This window comes from Ursus americanus, chromosome 18 (assembly GCF_024610735.1).
Source record: "Ursus americanus isolate L20-20 chromosome 18, mUrsAme1.1.p, whole genome shotgun sequence".
Taxonomy (NCBI): Eukaryota; Metazoa; Chordata; class Mammalia; order Carnivora; family Ursidae; genus Ursus; species Ursus americanus.
Genome location: NC_142144.1, coordinates 12,100,003 through 12,123,040, shown reverse-complemented (window position 1 = coordinate 12,123,040; position 23,038 = coordinate 12,100,003). Strand labels below are relative to the sequence as shown.

At 41.1% G+C, this 23,038-nt stretch overlaps 3 protein-coding genes across 3 annotated transcripts; 1 reads left to right on the top strand and 2 right to left on the bottom strand.

The window, feature by feature from the left end:
• Positions 1-1,305: 1,305 nt before the first annotated feature.
• LOC123788068 (olfactory receptor 1G1-like) lies at positions 1,306-2,243 on the top strand. Its single transcript, XM_045791155.2, is given in 2 exon segments — positions 1,306-1,326; positions 1,329-2,243. Coding segments are annotated over 2 exon segments (936 nt in total).
• A 5,053-nt stretch (positions 2,244-7,296) lies between these two features.
• Positions 7,297-8,244, bottom strand: LOC123788096 (olfactory receptor 1N2-like). Its single transcript, XM_045791183.2, has one exon. It carries the CDS (start codon positions 8,242-8,244, stop codon positions 7,297-7,299), a length of 948 nt encoding a protein of 315 aa, XP_045647139.2.
• Positions 8,245-19,769: 11,525 nt separating this feature from the next.
• Positions 19,770-20,802, bottom strand: LOC123788095 (olfactory receptor 1N2-like). The gene has a single exon (XM_045791182.2). The coding sequence runs from the start codon at positions 20,785-20,787 to the stop codon at positions 19,834-19,836; it is 954 nt and encodes a 317-aa protein (XP_045647138.2). The 5' UTR covers positions 20,788-20,802; the 3' UTR covers positions 19,770-19,833.
• Between the last annotated feature and the right edge of the window lie 2,236 nt (positions 20,803-23,038).

Sequence of the window (23,038 nt, the reverse complement as noted above, 5' to 3'; positions counted from 1 at the left end):
CTTCAACAGATGACTGGATTAAGAAGATGTGGTCCATATATACAATGGAATATTAGCCATCAAAAAGAATGATTTCACAACATTTGCAGCAACATGGATGGGACTGGAGGAGATTATGCTAAGCGAAATAAGTCAAGCAGAGAAATACAATTATCATATAGTTGTACAGTTTTTAAACAGCCCCTGTAGGTAAAGGAAATCACCTTAATTCTTTCCTGTTCACTTCATACAGCTTTACTATCTGTACCTCTAAGGTGCAGGTGCAGCTGGGGAAGTGAAAGGCCATTTACTAGAGCCCAGATCCTCCACTTGTGTTCCTTGTGCAAGGTCCCTAAATTCTCTAAAATGGAGCCCAAGTCCATCCACTTCACTCTATCTCCCCAGCTACCTTGCTGGGTCCTGCATGTGCTTCCTTACTGGCCTCCCTGTTCGTCTTCTGGCCCTACAGCACTTCTCTTCACAGCAGCAGAATGCTCTTTCCATACCTGAGGTCAGATCATGGCCGTCTGCTGCTTAAACACCCCCCATGCCCACGGCTCTCTGATGATCTCTGAGAATCTGCACTCCATGGCCATTCCCTAACCTGCCCACCTCCTCACCCATCTGTCTGCACTCGTTTTTTTTTTTTTTTTTTTGCTCACCACACTTGACCCTAAGTGCCTTCTTCCTACTTCTGCAGATGTATGTGCTCCTCCCCATGTTTGCACTTACTGTTCTTTGCAACTGAAACACTCTTCCATGAAATTCTTTGCTTGGCTGGTCCCTTCTTACCCATTGCTCCATAGTCAGCCCTTTGCTGACCACAATATTTAAAGTCATCTGCTAGTCATTGCTTCGTTTTGTTTTCACTTTAGCAACCTATTCTTGTTTATTTAAGTGTTTGTTACATGGCTTCTATGACTAGAATCCTATCTACATGAGGCCAGGAACCCTGCTGTATTTGTTCGATTGTTTCTCTGGTACTTGAGAGCAGAGACTGACACATAGTAAGTACTGGCTGAATGTGGAATGAATAAATGAATTAGTTCTGGGCGCCTTATCAGAGGCAGATTGGTAAAGAGGTTATGATCACAGACTCTAAAGTCGGAATTGCCAGATTTAAACTTTACCTCCATCACTTTCTAGGTGACTCAGTTCCTCCATCAATAAAATGGGCATAACAATGACCATCTCACAGTGTGCTTTCAGATTGCAATGAGATAATCCATCTTTATTTTATGTCTTTGATTCCATGTAGACAATTCCAGGACAGGAAACATTTTTGAAGTGTCATCCTCCATTTTTTTCCTTAATTACATCAGTGACATGAAACCAGGAAACCACACAGTTTAAGTGTCTCTGAATTTCTCCTCCTGGGCCTGTCTGAGCAGCAGGAACAGCAACCCCTCCTCCTTGGAATCTTCCTGAGCATATACCTGGTCACTGTGCTGGGCAATATTGTCATCATCCTGGCCATTGTCTCTGATCCACACCTCCACACCCCCATGTACTTCTTCCTGGCCAACTTCTCCCTCACTGACCTGTGTTTAGCATCTACCACAGTCCCCAGGATGCTGGTGAACATCCAGGCAAATAGGAAAACCATCACCTACACTGGATGCCTATCTCAGATCTACTTCTTCCTATGGTTCATTGGTCCAGATGTTTTCCTCCTGGCAGCGATGGCATATGACCGGCTTGTGGCTATCTGCCACCCCCTTCACTACACCTTGGTCATGACTCCCAGATGCTGTATTCTGCTATTGGTCATATCCCTAATTCTCACTCAATCATACTCTCTGACCCACACCATTCTCCTTGCTCAGTTATCCTTCTGCACTGACAACATCATCCCCCACTTCTTTTGTGAACTTGTCCCCCTGTTGAAGCTCTCTTGTTCCAATACTTATGTCAACCAGTGTGTGCTAATATACTGGGGAGGGGCATTAACCATCTTGATCCCCTTGCTAATTATCGTTTCTTATGTCCGCATTATGGCTGCCATTGTGCGAGTCCCATCAGCAAGTGGGAAGTGGAAGGCCTTCTCCACCTGCAGCTCCCATCTCTCAGCAGTTTGCTTGTTCTATGTGTCTGCTATTGGGGTGTACTTCATTCCCTCCTCTGCTGAGTCAGCCAGCAAAGACAGGATTGCAGCAGTGATGTATGCTGTGGTGAGCCCCATGCTGAATCCATTCATCTATAGCCTGAGAAACAAAGACATGAAGAGTGCCTTGGGGAGACTCCTGAGTGGAAGAGCGCTGTGAGCTCCATGAAGCCAAGGACATCTTTCTGGGAATTCAGGGGATATCAACTAACAGAGTTATCTTGGCGCCTATCCAAATCCTCCATCTGCCTCCCTATAGCAAATTAAGTTACCTCAGTGAGCCACAATTTCCCTAATCATAATAGGAGGTAATAAAATATTCTCTATCATGCCAACTGTACTAAAATTTAAAAATTTAAAAATATATTCTCTATTATGCAGTGTTTCTGGAAGAATCAGGAAAAAAACATGTAAATTTTCTCCTTCTGGGTCTTATGCTTAGATCTTCATTTTTAGTTAGCAATATTCAATATATTCCTTTGAGGTAAATAACTGTATTGTACAGAAGAGAAAACAATGACTCAAAAAAAAGTTTAAATTACTTATATGAAGTTACACAGTTATTAAGTGGTAGAGCCTGAATTTGAACCCAGGTATCTGGTTCCAAAATGCATACCCTTAATGGTTACACTATGCCTAAATGGATATGAAATCCACATATTTCTCTCAATTACTAGTTTGCTTTCTTGCTTCCCTCACAGTGTTCACAAACACAGTTCCAGTCAGCAACTTCTCTCTCAATACTACCAAATGACTTGAGGATGGGGCAAGGCAAATCAGAAGCTAGGATAAGAGGAAACACCTTCAGAGATCCTCATACTTCCCCAAGGGAGCAGGCCCTCTGCTTGAGCATACATCTCTAGTTAGATATTCTGAGAGAGAAAGGTACTTGGACCATTATTATTTTGGGCTCCCGCCAAGTTTCTTTTATGAGACCATCATTCTTTAGTACAATGCCAACAACCTATGTTCGGATATATTTTTACATATAACTATATCAATTTCATTATTGCATCTCCCCTGGGGATGCTGCTAAGGATCTACCCTAACAACCTGCAGAGGATTTTTCAATAACCCTCAGGAAAAGTCTTGGAAACTTCGGGACACTCTATCAGTTTCTTCCCTGCATAATTATGACTCTGAAATCTCACTCACTGACAAACTCAGATTTTTTCAATAATTTTTTAAGTGAAAATAAGACTTACACTGGAATCACAAATACCTGGTTTATGTATCAGTTCCACTATTCACTTCTTGAATGACTGCTAGCTAGTTACCAATGCCTCCATTTCCAAATATAAACAAGTGAATAGTAATAGTAACTATAGTAACTATCATCTAAGGCTGTTGTGAGAAATCAAAAAGATAACACATGTAAAGTGCTTAGCACAGTGTTTGACGCTTAGGCTGCAATCTTGAAGTTCTGCTTAAAACACAAATCATACGTAATTTTCTCTCATCCTTCTGGATAGATAAGCCAGGAGGACTTCCCTGAGGAAGTAACATTTGTGATGGGTTTTGAAGTATGGGTATGTTATTGCAAAACAGAAAAGAAGTTTTTCAAGGCAGGAGGAACAGAATACAGAAAAGCACAAATTTATGTCAAGACAGGAAATGAAAAGCTACTGTTCTACAGGTGTGTCGACATGGGGATGTAACGTTCCTGATCTCGGAGTGTCCAATCATTTCCTGATGTAGTCAGTTTTACAATGTACACAGACTGGGTACTGCCACCTAAAATGTTCCCTGGCCATTACTCACCGGTCAGTGTACGCATATGATTCGCCTGATCCCTCAAACCCTAGCAAGCAAGAAGGGTGTTGAAATCAACATCTAGCTAGACTTCAGGCAGCAGCAAAAGTCAGGGATTTGCTGCTTCTATTATAACCCGGGTTGGCATCACTAGAAGGCATGGGTAGTAGTGGACAATTGAAATAGCACATACTATTCAAGGAGAAGGTGGCTCAGAGCCATGAGATAGCCTTAATACTGAGACATTTCCCCAATATCTTTTGAAAGCTGGAGGCTAATTTTCTGGTACCAGAGATTCATTCACTAGGAAAAGCCACCCATTTCCAGAAGTTGCCTCACCCAGTGGATGGACTGCTGACTACAGACATGTGAGTGAGCCTACCCAAAACCACTAAAAGAATTAACCAGCTGAGCCAAATCTGAAATGTTAACCCAAAGAAATGTAAACTAAGTAAATGGTGGTTGTTGTGGTGTAAACACTAACTTCCGGGGTGTTTGTTATGCAGCACTTGATAATTGATAAGGATCTGTTCTGAGGTGGATGATGCACAAGACGACAGTCACCTTCTACAAAATGTCTGCCTCCCTCATTTTCTCTGGACCAGTAACTTGGAACAGACTTCAGCACAGCCCCAACATACATTCCTGTCTACAGGAATATTTACCTGATTCATCCAAAGGGGAGCAGGATTTAGCTAACACATATCACCAATCAATGAAGGAATAATAATGGCTGGACAAAGAAGTTATGAAACATTAGGCTCTCATGGGAGGACTCTCCTATGACTCAGGAAACAGGAGCACCTGGTACAAGTTCCCATACACTGCTGGCATCATTGATGGGCTCAGACATGATGGCACTTACAGTAAATGGAACGCAGATGGCCAAGTACTGAGGAAGAGGTCAGAATGTCAGGGATTCTGTGGCCGTGTTAGAATGGATTTATCATAGGAGACCAGAGTATTTACCAGGCAACTATGTTCAGGAGACAATTCTTTCACTAAAGCAATAAAGAACACACTAGTGAGTAGGACAACAGAATCACTGAGAACTTGACTAGGGGCTGTCTTCCCTGGACAGAACTGATAGAAAATGCTAACATTGAGCTTGGTTCCTTGGTGTCAATAGGGATAAAATTATTCTGGAGTAGCAGAGGCCCAGGTGGCAGCACTTAACCATGAGAAGCAATGTGAATCAAAATACCAGATATCAAAATGCATGGCAAAGTCAGATCTCCCATAGGGATTTGTTGAAGTAGCTAATAAACCACTGTGTTTCTAGGGCTGAAATAGAGGGGAAGCCAAGGACGATATTACTTAAATTATATAACAAAAAAATTTAAAAATGGTAAAAAGCTGATGCTAGCTTTTACAATAAAAAAAAAAACATAATCCCTCACCCAGTTTTAAGACTTGAGTCAGGGTGTAAGGGTGCAGCAGCAAGCCATCATACAATGGAAATGCTCCATTTGGGATTAGGCTCACGCAGGTCCAGAGAACACAAGCAACAGGGATGGTCAGCACAGATCCCCACGCTCTGCACCTTGGTTTCGGTTTGTTTTCACTCAACTCACAACATTGGTCTGCTGGGGTGGAAAACACTTGAACCTGGTTCATGGATAAAATCATGATATATTGTAATGAACTGAAAATGGATGGATGTATACTGCCTGGATGTACACGGTCATATACCACCCCACCCGGGAGTGATTCTAAGGAAGAGTAACAAGGAAAAATCCAGTGGGCAGAGCATCCACTTGCTAATCTTTTTTGAACAGGGGTAGAAGCACAAAGATAAGAAAATAAGCAGATTCTCTGGAGGTGATGAATGCCTCACCCTGATAATATTGTCAGTATAAGTGAAAGTCATGCGTAAAGGTAAACTAAGCATTATTCAAAGATAAAACTGTACGTAGTATGTAGCAGGTCCAGAAGGGCTTTTATGGAAAGGTAGTGAATTATAGCAGAAAAGAATAAAAAATTGAATAAGATACAAAAGGATTCAACCAGGGTTAGGTATTCAGGAACTTCCTGGTGCTGTCATCATGCTCCATCCCTCGCTGATTTTTACCTTGATAGGATAAATAATGAACTGGGTATTCATAACTTATTTCATCTGCCCTTTTGCTGCCACGAGGGATGCCCCATAACAGTATTGTCAAACCTGGTTGCCTAGAACTACCTGTTTTCTTTTGTTTTGTTGTTATAAAAAATACTAGGACCTTTCCTCTAGAGAGTTCTAAAGCTCTAGGAAATACTAATCTACAGCTAGAATTTAAAAGCATTGACAATGACAGCTGCAAGGAACAGAACTGGCCAAGAGACTTTATGGAAACAGAACTGGGGAAAAAAAGCCAGGACCAGTATTTAGAGAGACCACTACGAAACATTTCCAAGGTTGGGCTGGCATGGCTCCACCAATTAGCATGCCCACTATCGTAAACAGCCTGTCCCTGCGGAATCCTCAGTTTTCTTTCTTCACCAGTTCAAGTGAACTGATACACTGAGGCTCAACAAAATGTCACATCATGGGTAAGACTCTACCTGATCACTGTTAAGCAGGTTACTTTTCTTTCTTCTCTGCTCCAACATTTGTCAGGGCAACTATCACCATCTGACTTGATCAAGGCTAAATTGAACACGTGTCGGTCCCTACCATGTATAGGCATGGACAATATTGCACTCATTTTTGCATTTTACAGTGCATAGCACAGTGCCTGGCATATGGCAGGCATCAGTGTATACATACTAGCTTAATGTGAATATGCCTCTTGCCACAAACATTAGCCCCAAAAAGCAAGACGTTAAAGTGTGTATGAGTTTGGACTCCCGAGTCAGACTAGAAATAACTTTAATCCTTTGTTCCCTACTTACTAGCTATAGGCTCCATCTGTAAAAAGTAATAATCATAGTATTTAACCCAAGATCATTAAAATTGAAGAACTAAATGGCATAATCCATTTAGAGAGTTAAGAACATAGAATAAAACAGATATTAAGCTTTATAGAGAAATCACGGTGATTGGACTTGTATTATAGTTAATTGCATATACGTGCAGCTGCATACCATGTTCAATTCTATAAGGTGAATTACATAAAGGCATGGAATCAATGCCTCCTCGGCCAGAGACAGTATCTGGCAAATGGAAATTAATTAGTTCTGGTTGAATCATAGGTTAAAAATATACACACATTAGGATAACAGCAAACAAAAGAAGTTCGAATTGACCTTGCCCCTGTGCAGCTTAGATCACCCTACCCAACACCAGGGAACTATTCACATTTATAAGGCAACACAAGTTCTTCATGAAACACAGTGATCCCATACATTGTTAGGTTTGAAGTTTAAGAGAATGATTCTAGATCACTTTTTTTAAACCTAAGCAAATGTGATAGGGGATGGTGTTGCTTCATAAACACGTGGGTTCTCCAGAGTGCAACTTCAAAAATACGGATATAGGATCAAAGTCCCTGAGAAGAAAATGTATGAACTCCCAAAAGCTTCTGCAGTGCATTCTTCATATCATTGTTCCTGAGGCTGTAAATGAAGGGGTTCAGCATAGGAGTCACGACGGTGTAAAATACGGCTGCAACCCTGTCCTTACCCCCGGAGTGTGATGAAGGGGGAAACAGATAGACACCAATTGCTGTGCCATAAAACAGGAAGACAACAGTGAGGTGGGACCCACAGGTGGAGAAGGCCTTCTGCCTGCCAGAAGCAGATGGGACCCTGAGGATGGTGGAGATGATGTGTGCATATGACAGAATGATCAGAGAGAGGGGACCAGTGAGTATCATGGAGCCCACTGTGAACAGGGCTGTCTGGTTGGTGCTGGTGTCTGAGCAGGACAGCTGCAGCAGAGGGACCACATCACAGAAGAAGTGATGGATGCTGTTGCCTGCGCAGAAAGAAAGCCTAGCCATAAGCAGGGTGTGCAGGAGGGCAGCGAGGTTGGTGAGAACCCAGCATGCCGCCAGAAGGAGCACACACACAAGGGGACTCATGAGCGTGGAGTAGTGGAGAGGCCTGCAGATGGCCACATAGCGGTCATAGGCCATCACCCCCAAGAGGAAGTCGTCCAGTGCTCCAAATGTCATGAAGAAGTGCATCTGGGCCAAACACCCTCCATATGGTATAGTCTGCCTTTGTGTCTGGATGTTCACCAGCATCTTAGGGACTGTGGTGGAAGAAAAGCAGGCATCAGCAAAAGAGAGGTTGGCCAGGAAGAAGTACATGGGGGTGTGGAGGTGTGGGTCAAAGCCAATGGCCAGGATGATGAGCAGGTTCCCCATGACAGTGACCAGGTACATGCCCACAAATATGCCAAATAGGAGAGGTTGCTGCTCTGGCCTCTCAGAAAGACCCAAGAGGAGGAATTCAATGACGCTGGACTGGTTGATTCTGTCCATGCCACTACTCCTTCTGGAGGGAGAGAAAAAACAAGTTAAATAGTATAAAAAAAAAAGAAATTGGTACTTCTAGCCTTCTCTAAAAGAAACACCCCTCACCCAACTCCCATATGACTACATTCCAAGTCCCTGGACCTTCCCTCCACGGTCTGCATTGCTCCCTACTCCTCAATCCACCTAAGGAAGGAGAGCAAGCAGGCAGAGATGTTAAAATGCAAAAGCACGGTGACAGGTAGCTGTTGGAGAGAGAAGTTTCAGGATACATCCATCACTGCTATATGTTCACTAAGATCTACATCCCTGGCTTCCAGGGCCTAGGCCCATCTAATCTGCAAGAAGTAAGAGCTGCCACTTTGAACTCTAAGCACTACACAGTGCAGCATCTAATTGAAAACCCATACATTTTATTACATACACTTCACCAATGAGTTCCTGAAATTTAGTGAAATTAAGTCACTTGCCTAATATCCCAAAGAAGGTAGTGAATACAGCATGGGGGTCCGAAGCCATTTCTCATGCCATTCAACACCCTGAATCAAGGCCACCTCCACTTAACCTCTTCCTCTGTAGGAGGCCGACGTAGGTTACTTTCTCTCTAAGGAAGTAGTTTCCACTGCCAATCCCAGCATGAGCTGAGAGACAGGAGGCAGGGACTCTCACTGGGATCTTTTGTGGGTATCAGAGGGAAAACATAACCCTGCCTTTTTCTTGGAGCACTCACCACAGGTATCTGGCCCAGACAGCATTCACCATCAAAGGAAACCCCCCCTGCACCTGTTCTCTGTTTGGTCTCTCAGGACCTTGCTTTAGGCATGCAGGTTCTTCTTAGCCTATAGCAAATGAGAAGGCAGAGGCCCCAGGACCGCTGGCTACACTGGGCCAGCCAGAGAGCAGCAGCCCAGACCGCAGTGGTGGAGCTTGGATGCACTTCCTGCACATGGTCACAGAAGTATTTCTAGGTTCTGTGCCCCGGGGACTGTGATTCTCCAGGCTGATCCCCAGAGACAAAAGTGAAGTAATTGCTCTGACTGCATACTTTGACTCCCTGGGCCAGCACTCACCAAGGAGCATGGGCAGAGGGAATGCATGGCACATCAGTGGTTTTGCATTTGATAAGTTTTGTCCCCAGGAATATCTGCGCATCTCTATTCCTAGTGTGGTGGCTGCTCTGGGGAATCTCCTGGGAAGGCTGGTAACTGTGGCAGAAGGGGCTCAGAACAGGAGGTGGGATACAGCAAACTTGGATTCCAAACCAGGCCAAAAGGTATCCTGGCCCTGCTATCCTGGGGTGGGTTGTTTGCGCTCTATGAGACTTCTTCAGGTTTCAAGTTCCTGCTAAGAGGGTGATTAGCTTATTAGACTGCTGACTCCCAGCCACCAAAATAATCCTTGAGAAACTGAGGTGAGCAAAAAATCTAGATAATCACAATAAGAATATTAAAAAGTAAGAGACCCATGGGACTAAGGAAGACGGCTATGGACCTGGAATATGGTGTGGGGGCAGAAGGCTGCGTGGAGACTCGCCATAGCGAAGAGGTCTGTTGCTTCTCTGTGAGAGGATATTGGGAAAAAGTGAATTCAAGTCTGCTCTCACCTCTCTCCACCTCTGCCTGGAGTATTTAGATGACAGAGGTTTGGACTTCTCCACAAAAGTCCTTCTGGATAGTGAATTGAGGAAAGTAGACACTTAGTGACTAGCCCATGTCATTCACTCTCATCTCTTTCTACCAAATACTCAGTGTTGCGGTATTACTATAAGAAGACTGCTTTCTTCTCACTTCCGTTTGATCCTTGTTGTTTGAAAGTAAAGACGTGACAGAAAAAGCGGGTAAATGGAATGCTAAAAGGCAGGAGGAAATAACTGTGGTTGATGATAAATGCTGCCTTCCCACTTAGCGCTCATCCTGCTGTCTCCTTAAGCTCTCAGGACAGACGGCTTTTAGGCCATAAGAACTAGGAAGATCGGTAGGGGAAGAAAGGGATAAAGAAAGGGGGGTAATCAGAAGGGGGAATGAAGCATGAGAGTATGGACTCTGAGTAACAAACAGGGCTTCAGAGGGGATGGGGGTGGGGGCTTGGGATAGACTGGTGATGGGTAGTAAGGAGGGCACGTACTGCGTGGTGCACTGGGTGTTATATGCAACTAATGAATCATCGAACTTTACATCAAAAACCAGGGATGTACTGTATGGTGACTAACATAACATAATAAAAAATATTATTATAAAAAAAGTCTACTGAATAAAAAAACAAGTCTATACACTATGCTATGTTCATCACAAATATAGCTACCAACTGTCCCATTACATTGCTAATATAATACCATTAGCTATATTCTTTGTTCTCCTTTTTCTTCCTGTGACTATCATTCCATAACTGGGGGACTGTAGCTCCTTCTCCCCTTCACCCATTTGTCCCACTCTTCATCACCTTGATAATGTTTCATGACAGATGGTAGTTACACCTACTGTGAGCATATAATAACTTTTAATCAGAGAGGGAGAGAAACAATGAGAGACTTTTAACTCTGGGATACAGAGGGTTGCTGCAGGGGGAGTTGGTGGGGGAATAGGGTAACTAGATGAGGGATATTAAGGAGGGCTGGTGAGGTGATGAGCACTGGGTGTTATGTACTACTGATAATTTATTGAACACTACATCAGAAATTAATGATGTACTATATGTTGGCTAACTGAACTTAAAACAAAGGATATTGGTAACTTCTAATAAAATTTCCACATTTCAGGTTTTGAGAAAAAAAAAAGAATTCCATTATGTGATTATACCACAATTTTTAACCCAATATAATATAGATGGGCACTTAGTTTTTTTCCAGTTTGGGACTATTATGAATTGGGCTGCTGTGGATATTCTTGTAAGTGTCTTTTGAGAAACATATATATGCAGTTCTCTGGAGTGCATACCTAGGAATGGCAATGCTGTGGCATGGGGAGTACATTTGCAGGTGCTGCCCGATGGTACTCCAGAGGGTTTATACCAATACATACCCCATTTGTAGCCTAAGAAGGTTTTAGTTCTACATCTGCAAGACTCAGATTGTTAGTCTTTTAAATGCTCGCAATGCTAGTGGGTGTGTAATAGTATCTTATTGTGGTATGCAATTTGTGTTTCTTTTATATCAACTGAATTTGAACACCTTATACTACGTGCATTTTTTATTTGGGTATCTTCTTGTGTGAAGTAGCTATTCAAGTCACGTGCTCATTTTTCTATTGCATTTTCTTTCTTTTGTTGATTTGAAGGATCGTTCATATATTCTGAATTTATTTGTTGAAGATAGATGGATAAATAGGGAGGGAGAGAGAAAGGGAGGGAGAGAGAGAATCTTTTACTCTGTGTGTTGCCTTGTCACTATCTAAATGGTATAAATTATATATTTTGATGAAAAACAAATCGTCAATGTAATATCATTCAATTAATCTATTTGTTCCTTGATGATGTGTATTGTGTTTTATGTTAATCTGGCTAAATATATAAAAAATATTCTGTTCTTTCCAAAGAGCTTTTGTCTTTTACATTTTATAGTTAGATCTATTATCATCCCTTTGGAGGTAATTTTTTTAATACTGCGAGTCATAATTCGTCCTTCATCTGTAGAGACACACAGTTCCTCCAGCACCATTTGTTGGAAAGGCCATCCTTCCTTCACTGCATATCACTTTCACTCCCTGCAAAGTCACTTTGTCCCCGTGTGTGTACCTGGATAGCCACACAAACAAATCTTTTTGTGATGTTTTCGTTTCTCTTGGGTGAGTACTCAGGAGTGGAAGTGTTGGGTCAAGTGTATGTTTAACTTTGTGAGAAGCTGCCACACTATTGCCCAGAATGGCTCTGCAGTCTGCATTACTAGAGGCAATGTATGACAGTTCCTCTTTTTTTTTTTTTATTATATTATGTAAGTCACCATACAGTACACCCCTGGTTTTTGATGTAAAGTTCCATGATTCATTAGTTGCGTATAACACCCAGTGCACCATGTAATACGTGCCCTCCTTACTACCCATCACCAGCCTATCCCATTCCCCCACCCCCTCCCCTCTGAAGCCCTCAGTTTGTTTCCCAGAGTCCATAGTCTCTCATGCTTCATTCCCTCTTCTGATTAGATCAGTAGGAGAAGAAAGGGATAAAGAAAGGGCGGGGGTAATCAGAAGGGGGAGGACAGTTCCTCTTTACAGCTCCTAATGCCACCAGCTGTTGTCAGTCATTGGAACTCTAGCCATTCTAGTGGGTTCGTCGCTGCATATTCTAGCGGCTTGCATTTCCATTTGTCTAATGACTATCAATGTGGAGTGTCTTTACACATGCTGATTTGCTATGTATTTTCTTTTGTACAATATCTGTTCAATTCTTTTACACGTACTTTTTAAAATAATTGGGTTGCTTCTCCTTTGTATGTATTCTGGATTCCAGTCTTTGTAACAAATACATTTTGCAAATATTTTCTGCCAGTCTGAGGCTTGTTCTTTTCATTTTATTAAGAGTTTCTTTTGAAGAGCATATATATTTTATTTTGAAGAAGTCCATATTACAAATTTTTCCAGCCTTCTGTGTCCTATTTAAGAAATTTTCCCCTGCCCCATGTTTACAAGATGTTGTCCAGTGTTTTCTTCGAATGGTTTTAGTTACAGTTCTTACACATTTGACCCATTTCTAGCTACATTTTGTATGTGTTACAACATAAGAGTCTATGTTCATTTAATATGTGTTGAAAAAAATATACATATATTGATATTGAATCATGCTGGCACCATTTGTTGAAACAATATCCTTTCCACATTGAATTATGTTGGCACATTTGTAAAATATTGATCATATATGCATTGGTTTATTTCAGGGTTGTTCATTCTGTTCCATTGATCTCTATTCCTATTTTTTGTGCAATTATTATTGTCATTGCTATGGATTTATAAAAAGTGTTGAAATTAAGCAGAGTATGTCTGCCAGGCTTTTCATTTTTAAGTTGTTTTGGCTATTTAAGTTGGCTTTAAGTCGTTTGGCTTTCATTTCCATATGAAATTGAGCATTAGCTTCTGAAAGTAGTCTGCTGATGGTTTGACTTCGATTATACCGTATCTATAGATCATTGAGGGGAACTTGGCACCATAATAATAGTAAGTCATTCAATCCATGTGCAAGGTACATCTCTTTATGTATTTGAGTCTGCTTTGATTTCACTCATGAATGTTTTGGAGTTTTTAATGTACTGGTATACATTTATTTTGTTAAATTTATCCATATGTGCTTCTTAATGTTTATACAATTATAAATTGTGTATTATTGCACCCCTAGCTGTCAGTCCTTACTCCCCTTTGCCCCCAGCCCTTGGGAACCACCAATCCACCTTCTCTCTCTGTGGATTTTCCTATTCTGGACATTTCATATAAATGGAGTAATATAATAGGAGGTCTTTTTTGATCGACTTGAATTTTGCTTAATGTTTTCAACATCTGTTCATGTTGTGGCATGAATCGGTACTTCGTTCCTTTTTATTGTTGAATAATATTCCACTGTATGGATATTCCACATTTCGTTTATTCATTTATCAGTTGATAAATGACATTTGAGTTGTTTCTACTTTTTGGCTATTTTAAAGAGTGCTACTATGAACGTGAATGTGCACATTTTTGTATGGACATGTGTTCAATTCTTTTGAATAAATATGTAAGTGTGGGATTGCTGGGTCATGTGGCAAAGCTATGTTTAATTTTGGAGAAGCTGAATTAGTTTCCAAACTAGTTTCTAAGTGCCGGCACCATTTCACCTTCCCATCAGCAAAGTTAGTGTTCTAGTTTCCCCACATTCTCATCAACACTTGCTACTGTGTGTCTTATTTATTTTAGTTATCTTAGTGGATGTAGAGTGAAATCTCAGTGTGGTTTTTTTTGTTTTGCTTTGTTTTGAGAGAGTGAGTGAGTGAGAGAGAGTTGGGGGGGGCAGAGGGAGAGAATCTTAAGCGGGCTCAATGCAGGGCTTGATCTCATGACCCTGAGATCATGACCCGAGTTGAAATCAAGAGTCAGATGCTTAACCAACTGAGCTACCCAGGCGCCCCCTCAGTGTGGTTTTGATTTACATTTCCCTAGTGACTAATAATGTTGAGCATCTTATATACTTTTATCAGCAGACTTAGAGCATGATCATTAGTTTGGCCATGGAAATATTTACCCTTTTCCTGGGAATTCCTTTTCCATATTTTCCTTGCATGCTCTTGGCATTTTATGATCTTCAGCACCAATCCATGTGCCCTGAAAGATCCAGACCATACTAAATACCTCAGTACTATTGTTCCTCTGCCTTGACAAAAGGAGAACTTAAATTACTATAGATCAGACATATCAATTTAGGGAAAGTGAAAACTTATTCAGTATCTTTATTAATAAATGTTTGAGAAATAATCAGTTGGCACTCTCCATCCATTCTGACCTTGTTCTGCTGTACCTTTCTATATTTCAAAAGCTGGAAAGAAGAAAGGAATACTTTTCCCAGGCTCCTTTGCAGGTCAGGTCCTGGGTGTGAGTTTAGTTCTATTGAATAGATGCACTTAATGTGAAATTTGAAATACTGAAATGAGATTAAGGGCATTTGTGTTTGTGTGCGTGTGTGTGTGCCTTTTCTACTGTCAGATGTATTAATGGAGCATTTTTTTTTTTCTATAGCAGAATTTCAATGTCCAATCAGTAGGTACATAGATGCTGAGAGGCAGTTGCATTGAGAATAGTAGCTGGATCCCACTTTTCTGGGTCCAGTCATCAGGTCAGTGGGAATCAAGAAGTAGTTTTGATGTTGATTACTATTATTTGGGCTGCAGCTTCACTGATACGCTCTTGAATTCAATAGGTCCAATGGCAACCTTCTGATTCCCCACCTTCCTGATTATATAAAAGATAGAAATACTTCACATTGGTCACATTATTATTATTCTTTTTTTTTTTAAATATTTTATTTATTTATTCGACAGAGATAGCCAGAGAGAGAGAGGGAACACAAGCAGGGGGAGTGGGAGAGAAAGAAGCAGGCTCATAGCAGAAGAGCCTGATGTGGGGCTCGATCCCATAACACCAGGATCACGCCCTGAGCTGAAGGCAGACGCTTAACCGCTGTGCCACCCAGGCGCCCCACATTATTATTATTCTTAAGGTTATTCCTGGAGACATCCAAGAGACATTCTATAACACTGTGAACGACTTTGTAAAAACTCAGTTCCCTGAATTAACTTGATTTCTTCTTAAAATACCAATGGTGGTTTCTTTTTGCTACCCAGAACCTTGATTAATAAAATAGATTAATGAAATGTAGACTTAACCCTGGAATAATTATGATGTCAGGCCTTGTGTGCATAGACAAAAAACTCTTTCAGTGCCAAATGAAAACATCACAACTGATTTCTAATACAGATGGAATAATTACTTTTATTTTTTTAAATACTTCATTTTCTTTAAAAAGCCCTCTGCTTCTTTCCCTTGTAGCAGAATACAGATGGTTGGTGGTTCAACTTAATGATTTTTTGACTGTACCTGGTGCAAAAGTGATATGCATGCAGCACAAACAGTAATTTGAATTTTGATCTTTTCCTGGGCTAGCAATATGTGGCACATATCATGAGGCTCTTGTGTGATGCCAGCCACAGCAGCTGCCAGTCAGCCACGTGATCAGTAAACAACCGATACACTTGGAACCACTCTGTCCCACACCACCATTCTCTTTTTCGTTTTCAGTATACTATTCAATAAAGTACATGAGATGTTTAACACTTTGTCATAAAATAGACTTTGTGTTAGATGATTTTGTCCAACTGTAGACTAATGTAAGTGTTCTGAGCATGTTTACGGTAGGCTGGGCTAAACAACAATCTTCAGTAGGTTAGGTGTATTAAATGAATTTTCAACTTAGGACATTTTCAACTTACAGTGGGCTTATCAGGACATAACCCCATCGTAAGTCAAGGAAGATCTGTATATAATAACCTTATCTGGCATCTATTTGTTGAAAGCCTGGAATTTTCTAGCAATTCTCCCTTAAACAAAAGAAAGATTATTTGTTTGTTTGTTTGTTTGAAGAAAGATTAATTTTATCTCCACAGCAAACTCCAGGTTACCAAAGTACAGGTATTGGCTAAAATAAATTGACTTAAAATTTTACAAAATATTTCAATTTATGATTATCAAAGTAACATTTTTTTGTGGAAAATACAAATTGAAAGTGGATGTTGAAGAAAGTGAATGACAGTATACATAATTCCATCATCTTGGGATAGCCACTTTTAATATTTTGGTGTTCTCAAGTTTTTTTTAGCCAAGTATTATGAATAATAAAGAATAACTTCATAATGAATTCAGTAATAATGAATTTTCTCTTTACATTATTCTGTGTTAAAAATGTGTAATCAAATACTTGGGAAGCCCACACAGTACTCCATCATACTGACATAGCATAATTTAATTAACTGGGCTGCTGTGGTTGAAATTTGGGTGGTTTATGTTTCTCTTAGGAGTAACATCATTATACATAAATTCTTTTTTTTTCTTATGTTCAGTTAACCACTGTATAGTACATCATTAGTTCATCATATATAAATTCTTAACAATATTGTTTTACTATTACTTTGATCAAACTGTTGTAAGTGAAAGAGTAGGTCATAAGGTACGAATATTTTTGTGCTCATAATATATATTATGAACCTATTTCCTGGAAATCTATGCCAATTTATACTCTCAGTAGCACTTGAGAGTATCTCCCTTATCTGCTTTTATACAGCATCAATTATTGTCATTTAAAAACCCAATTATATGGTTTCACTCATTTATGGAACATAAGAAGTAGAAAGATCGGTAGGAGAAGAAAGGGAAGGAGAAGGGGGGGCAAACAGAAGGGGAAATGAACCATGACAGACTATGGACTCTGGGAAACAAACTGAGGGCTTCGGGGGTGGGGGATTGGGACAGGCTGGTGATGGGTATTCAGGAGGGCACGTATTGCATAGTACACTGGGTGCTATACGCAGGTAACGACTCATGGAACTTTACATCAAAAACTAGGGATGTACTGTATGGTGACTAACATAATATAATAAAAAATATTTTTTAAAAAATAAAAATAAAAACCCAATTATAATATCTAAAAGTATTTTAAAATATAAATTTAGGGTGGTGTTATTTCCAAAAGTCTTTCCATTATTATTCTGCACTATATGAAGGACTATTTCTGTTCTTAGAATTTTATTAGTTGTAATTAGCTATTTATATCCCACAGGATATAGTGGAATTCTTGGATATGACATTAAAGTCTCTAAATTTTTATATACAAACGAAATACTTTTCCTAAGGAACACATATTAAACTTTGATTAAAATGATAGATGAAGCATTTGTAACTTCTGGGGAAAAAGTAAAGCACCAGTGAATAATTTATGGAGTTCTTATTTACAGTATATATGCAGGCTTCTTTTCCAATTCATTTGCTCTGCCTAAATAATATCCCCCTTTATTTTCTGAGTCTTATAAGGGGCAGCTGTACTTGAGAACATGGGAAAAGGAGAAACCGATAAGGTATACCCACCCCATATTTAGCTATATTCCTGCACCTAAAATTTCTGGACTCAGAAATATCTTCAGAAATATCCTATCCATTTGAGATCCATTTAGTTTAAAAAGATCACCTTCAAAAGTGGTCTTATGGAAGAATGAACCTTACAAATTGAGTGCATGTCTTTTAAAGGAGATAATCATATTTGGCTCAGTGCTTCAGGAATGGGAGTTTGATCTAGGGTAGTCTATTAATACAGGGCAGAGAGCAGACTGAATAGATGGTAAACAGTATGGTGTACCTGGATGACTGGAGAGCAGAGGTAGGGATATTACACATACGAAATTGGTTCAGCAAAAGAGGGATATTACTGACAACCACAAAGCTTGCTCTTTTAAACTTTGCTTTCTTACTGGAAATTGCAGTTGTAGATTGCTGTGGTCAGGGCCAAGTAACCTACTTCAAGGCCAGGATGGTCTAGTCTGGTTTGCCTGGCTGTCACATTATTCCCACCTCTTCTATCCAAGAAGAAAGAACAGAGGGGAGAAGGGATGATGGCCAAAGGGAAATGCACACAGGTGTAATCTTCTTCCTTTATCATCTTCTTCCTTTCAAAGCAAGATCTATCATGCAAGACATCAAAAAGTCACATCCTCCTTTTTAAAAAGATTTATTTATTTTAGAGAGAGAGAAAAAGGGGGGAAGGGCAGAGGGAGAGGGAGAGAGTATTAAGCAGACTCCACACTGAGCAGGGAGCCTGATGTGGGGCTCCGTCTCATGACCCTGAGATCCTCACCCCAGCCAAAACCAAGAATTGGATGCTCAACAGACTGGGCCACCTCCTTAAAAAACTTGATCCAGGGGGCATTGGGCCCCATGCTCAGTGGGAAGTCTGCTTAAGATTCTCTCTCTCCCTCTCTCTGCCCCTCCCCTGCTTGCTCACTCTCTCTAAAATAAATTAATAAATCTTTGAAAAAAAAATAAAAAGTTGATCCAGGACGAACTGAACCTTGAACTCTGGAGAGCTCTGTTTTTAAGTTCTTCTTTATCTCTTAGGCGTGACTTGCTAATCATCAGAGTATTTTTTGTGCCAACCTTCAAATCTCATTTCCTGGCTCTAAAAATAACAGTATTTCGAACATTTTTATCTAGATGTTTCAAAACATTTAGATATAAAATAAATAGTAACCTGTAATCCCACTGCAAAAAAAAAAAAAAAAACCACTATTAAGCTTGGGCGTTAGCAGAACACCCATTTCCACCAGACTACCTTTCCTCAAATTATTGTTCTAAAATTTCCAGCATGCTTGATTTATGGTTTTGTATCTGTATTTTGAATATTTTATGAAAGAACCCAGAGAATGAGTCATGTCCTTAATACAAAATTGGCACAGAGTAGGCACACGTAAGTATTTACTCTGTTTCACCTAGAAAAACAAAAAGGAGTGTTCTTAAGTTAAAGAAATGAAATATTAAGGAAATACTGTAAAATATTTATTAATTTAATTCTTTATCTCCTATCATGATCACTCATATATTTCATGATCTCCACAATGTGGTGTCGTCGAAAAAGGATGGGCATTAGAATCAAGTTTACCTGGTTTGGGGAAATTATTTACATTCTGACTCACACTTTTCACAATCCTACCTCAGAGAACTGATGTGAAGAACAATGAGGAACCCTGTAGATACTCAGTACATGTTTGTATTCTCATCCCTTCACCTCATGCCATAGCACCCAAAGGCAGGGTTACTTGGCTCCGGAGCATGAATCATATCCTTCAGTCCACTCTGGCTAATAATCTGGTTTTAGAGGTGAGGAAGGGGAAATGGTGTCCTGCCATTTGGATGCTTCACTGGGATCCAGAGAGAAACTGAGACAGAACATATCATTCTAGAGCCAAGTAAAGGAGTGGAAATACCCTTTTTGTTACACCCCTAACACGGAGTTATATGATAATCTTCCTTTAAAAATCAGTCAGAGTGGTGGAATCACTGAATTGATGAGGGCAGCAGTCGATCGGGATACCAGGATCAGGCATCACTCTCATGGTAAGAAGAACATTTTTCCATTACCAAATAGTTTACCCAAGGCCTCTTTCATGTCTCTGTTCCTCAAGCTATAGATGAATGGGTTTAGCATGGGGATAATCACCATGTAGAGAATGGCAGCCCTACTTTCTCTCTCTGCAGAATGAGTTGATGGAGGAAGTAAATAAACACCCATCAGAGACCCATAGAAGAGCAGGACCACTGTGAGGTGGGAACCACAGGTAGAGAAGGCTTTCCACCTCCCTCCAGGAGATGAGATGCCAAACACAGCCCAGGAAATGCGAACATAGGAAAGGACAATCAGCATGAGGGGACCAATGAAGAACATTAGGCCCATGGTGATAATCATCAGCTCATTAATGCGGGTATCTGAGCAGGCAAGCTTCAGTAGAGCACTGGGATCACAGTAAAAGTGAGGGATGGCCTTGTGGGCACAGAAGGCCACACGGGTCAGCAGCAGTGTGTGCATCAATGCAGGGCAGTTGGTTAGCACCCAGCACATGGCCAGCATTAGTACACAGAACTGGGGACTCATAGCTGTGCTATAATGAAGTGGCTGGCAGATGGCCACATAGCGGTCATATGCCATCACAGCCAGCAGGCAGATGTCAAGGCCACCAAACATAAGGAGAAAATACAGCTGTGTAAGGCACCCCGAATAGGAGATGGTCTGACTCTGGGTATGAATGTTGGCCAGCATTTTGGGGATTGAAGCAGAAGTGAAGCAGGCATCAGTTAATGATAGGTTGGCCAGGAAGAAGTACATGGGAGTTTGAAGGTGTGGGTCAGAGCTGATGGCCAGGATGATGAGAAGGTTCCCTGTCATGGTGACCAGGTACATGCCCAGGAAGATGCCAAATAGGAGAGGTTGCTCCTTTGGCTTGTCAGAGAGTCCTAGAAGGAAGAAGTCTGAAACAGCGGTTTGGTTCACTCTGCTTGCTTTCCCCATCCCTCGTAGTTCTTGTTATCTGTTCAGATAAAACCCTTCCATGTGTTAGTATTTAATTACTAGATCAATCACAGATATGTATCTGTGTAGCCAGACTATATTGGGAAAAAAAGGGGAATAAATGGACCTTGCCGATGAGAATCTTGGATCTCAATGGGGATGAAAGAAAACACCCATGGAACATAGAAAGGCAAGATGATAGTCATACAAATGCAAATTGTACTTTTTGTGTTATAATAGGGTCCAGGGAAGAGATCAGTTGGACTGGAGAAGTCAGTGTAAGCTATTGGAGGAGGTAAGAATTGAGCATATCCTTGAAGGCAAGATTGGAGAAGTCATTTGTTTACCAAATGGAAAGAAAATGGATGATCTCCATTGCTGCCTCTCCCGCAATGCATGCACACACACACACACAACACACACACACACACACACACACACACACACACACACACACAAACACACACACACACACACACACACACACACACACACACACACACAAAATATCCTCCTCTCTACTTGCCTCCCCAATCCTTAGAAATTGACCACACTACCCGGCTTCTATCCCTGTGCCCTTCCTTAATTGGTGGCACAGGATATATAGGCTGGGGGCAGTGAGTGTCTGTGATATGCCATCCTCCCCATCCATCACTAGGCCCTCCCCTCCATAAACAGGGAGGGGACCACCCCTTCCCCTCCACCATTCTCTCTCCTTTGTCTTCTTCCCCTTCTGCTCCTCTGTACCTGTATTCACTCTAGGAGCTGATATTTCAGTTCTCCTGGCCTCTTGTCATGATCAGCCCCAATTCGTGGAGACTGGTTAAACACCAGACACCTTCATGGCATTGTTTTATTCTTCACAAGGCTATGAAGTAGGTATCCTCGACAACTTTGCAAATGGTGAAACTGAGCATCAGACATATTTGATGTCCTCAGATAACTAGTAAATGAGATTCAAATGCAGGTGTGCCTGACTCCAAAGCCTGTGCCTTAACCCCTACAATTGTACCACATCTCTCCAGTATTTCCTCAGGGGAAGAAGATGAAAGGAACCAGGCTCTGGTTCCCTGGGCTTGAAAGTAGCCACTCTGTTCTTCTGCTGCCCTAGGATTTGGAGAGAGCTGGTATGGGAGGGCGTTTCATACTGGCCTTGCAGAAACTGTGACCTTAGAACCTCCTGTGAATATTTAATTCTGTATTTGTTCTTTGGTTCATAAAGAGGCTTCTGGTCCTAGGCCAAGACTCAGCTCATATCTACCCAAGAAACTTGCTTACTGTTGGGCTGGGAAAGGAGAGGGTGTGTGTGTGTGTGTATGTGTGTGTGAGTGTGTGTGTGAGTGTGTGCTGCCCCTTCCAGATTCTCACCTGTGAGAGCATGAGTCAGTGTCAGGCATCTTCAAATTTTCCATTTCTCTCTCCTAGATGGATAATTCACAATGAGGAAGTGCCTGGGACCTTTCAGACTCAGTAAAGTTGGGGTCTATTGAGTCCAGGGTTCACGAGGAACATGGAGTGTATGATTCATTTTCAGCTTCCCTAGGCCTGAAAAACAAGAGTCTTTCTTAGGGTTTTAAAGGCTCCTGGAACACCATTTCCCAAAGTGCTCATTAGAGCCAACCTCGGTGTCATTGTGGAGCCTGTCCTTCAGCCAACTCTGGCTAGGTCTTGGGGGAACTGAGGGCATCTCTTTCCCGGGAGTTAAGCTCAGATGTGGATCTCAGGAGAGTGATTCTGAGGCCTCTTTCTGGGATACAGTGCACTTTAGCCTGACCGGGAGGCCTCTTTGAAACTCATGCCTATGCCCTAGACAGTTGAATGCCTGTTCCATACCCTAGGTGGAACTGGATTGAGGGAGATGTCAGGAGTATAAATTATAACATGATTATTTCTGCTGGTAATTTTCCTAAACAGCGTAATCTTAATATGAAGCAACCCCTTTAAGTCCTAAACTGTCAGTGAAATGAAGCAGCCTATATAGAGCACAGCAGCCATAATGTCTAATACATAGCAATTGCTAAAAATGTTACATCTCCTGTATGAATACTATCGAATCAATCCTATTATTAATATTACTGACCACTTCCATTACACATTCTCAAGTAATACAGCAAACATAGGATACAGAAACTATTCTGATCCCCATTTTACAGGTGAGAAAACTGAGGTCCAGGGAGGATAATGACTTGACCAAGGTCACATAACCACTGAATTGAGGGAATAGAATTCTGTCCTAGATCTGCATGACCCT

Coding starts and splice junctions, on each gene's coding strand:
- LOC123788096 (XM_045791183.2), bottom strand. CDS start 8,244: ATGGACAGAATCAACCAGTCCAGCGTCATTGAATTCCTCCTCTTGGGT.
- LOC123788095 (XM_045791182.2), bottom strand. CDS start 20,787: ATGGGGAAAGCAAGCAGAGTGAACCAAACCGCTGTTTCAGACTTCTTC.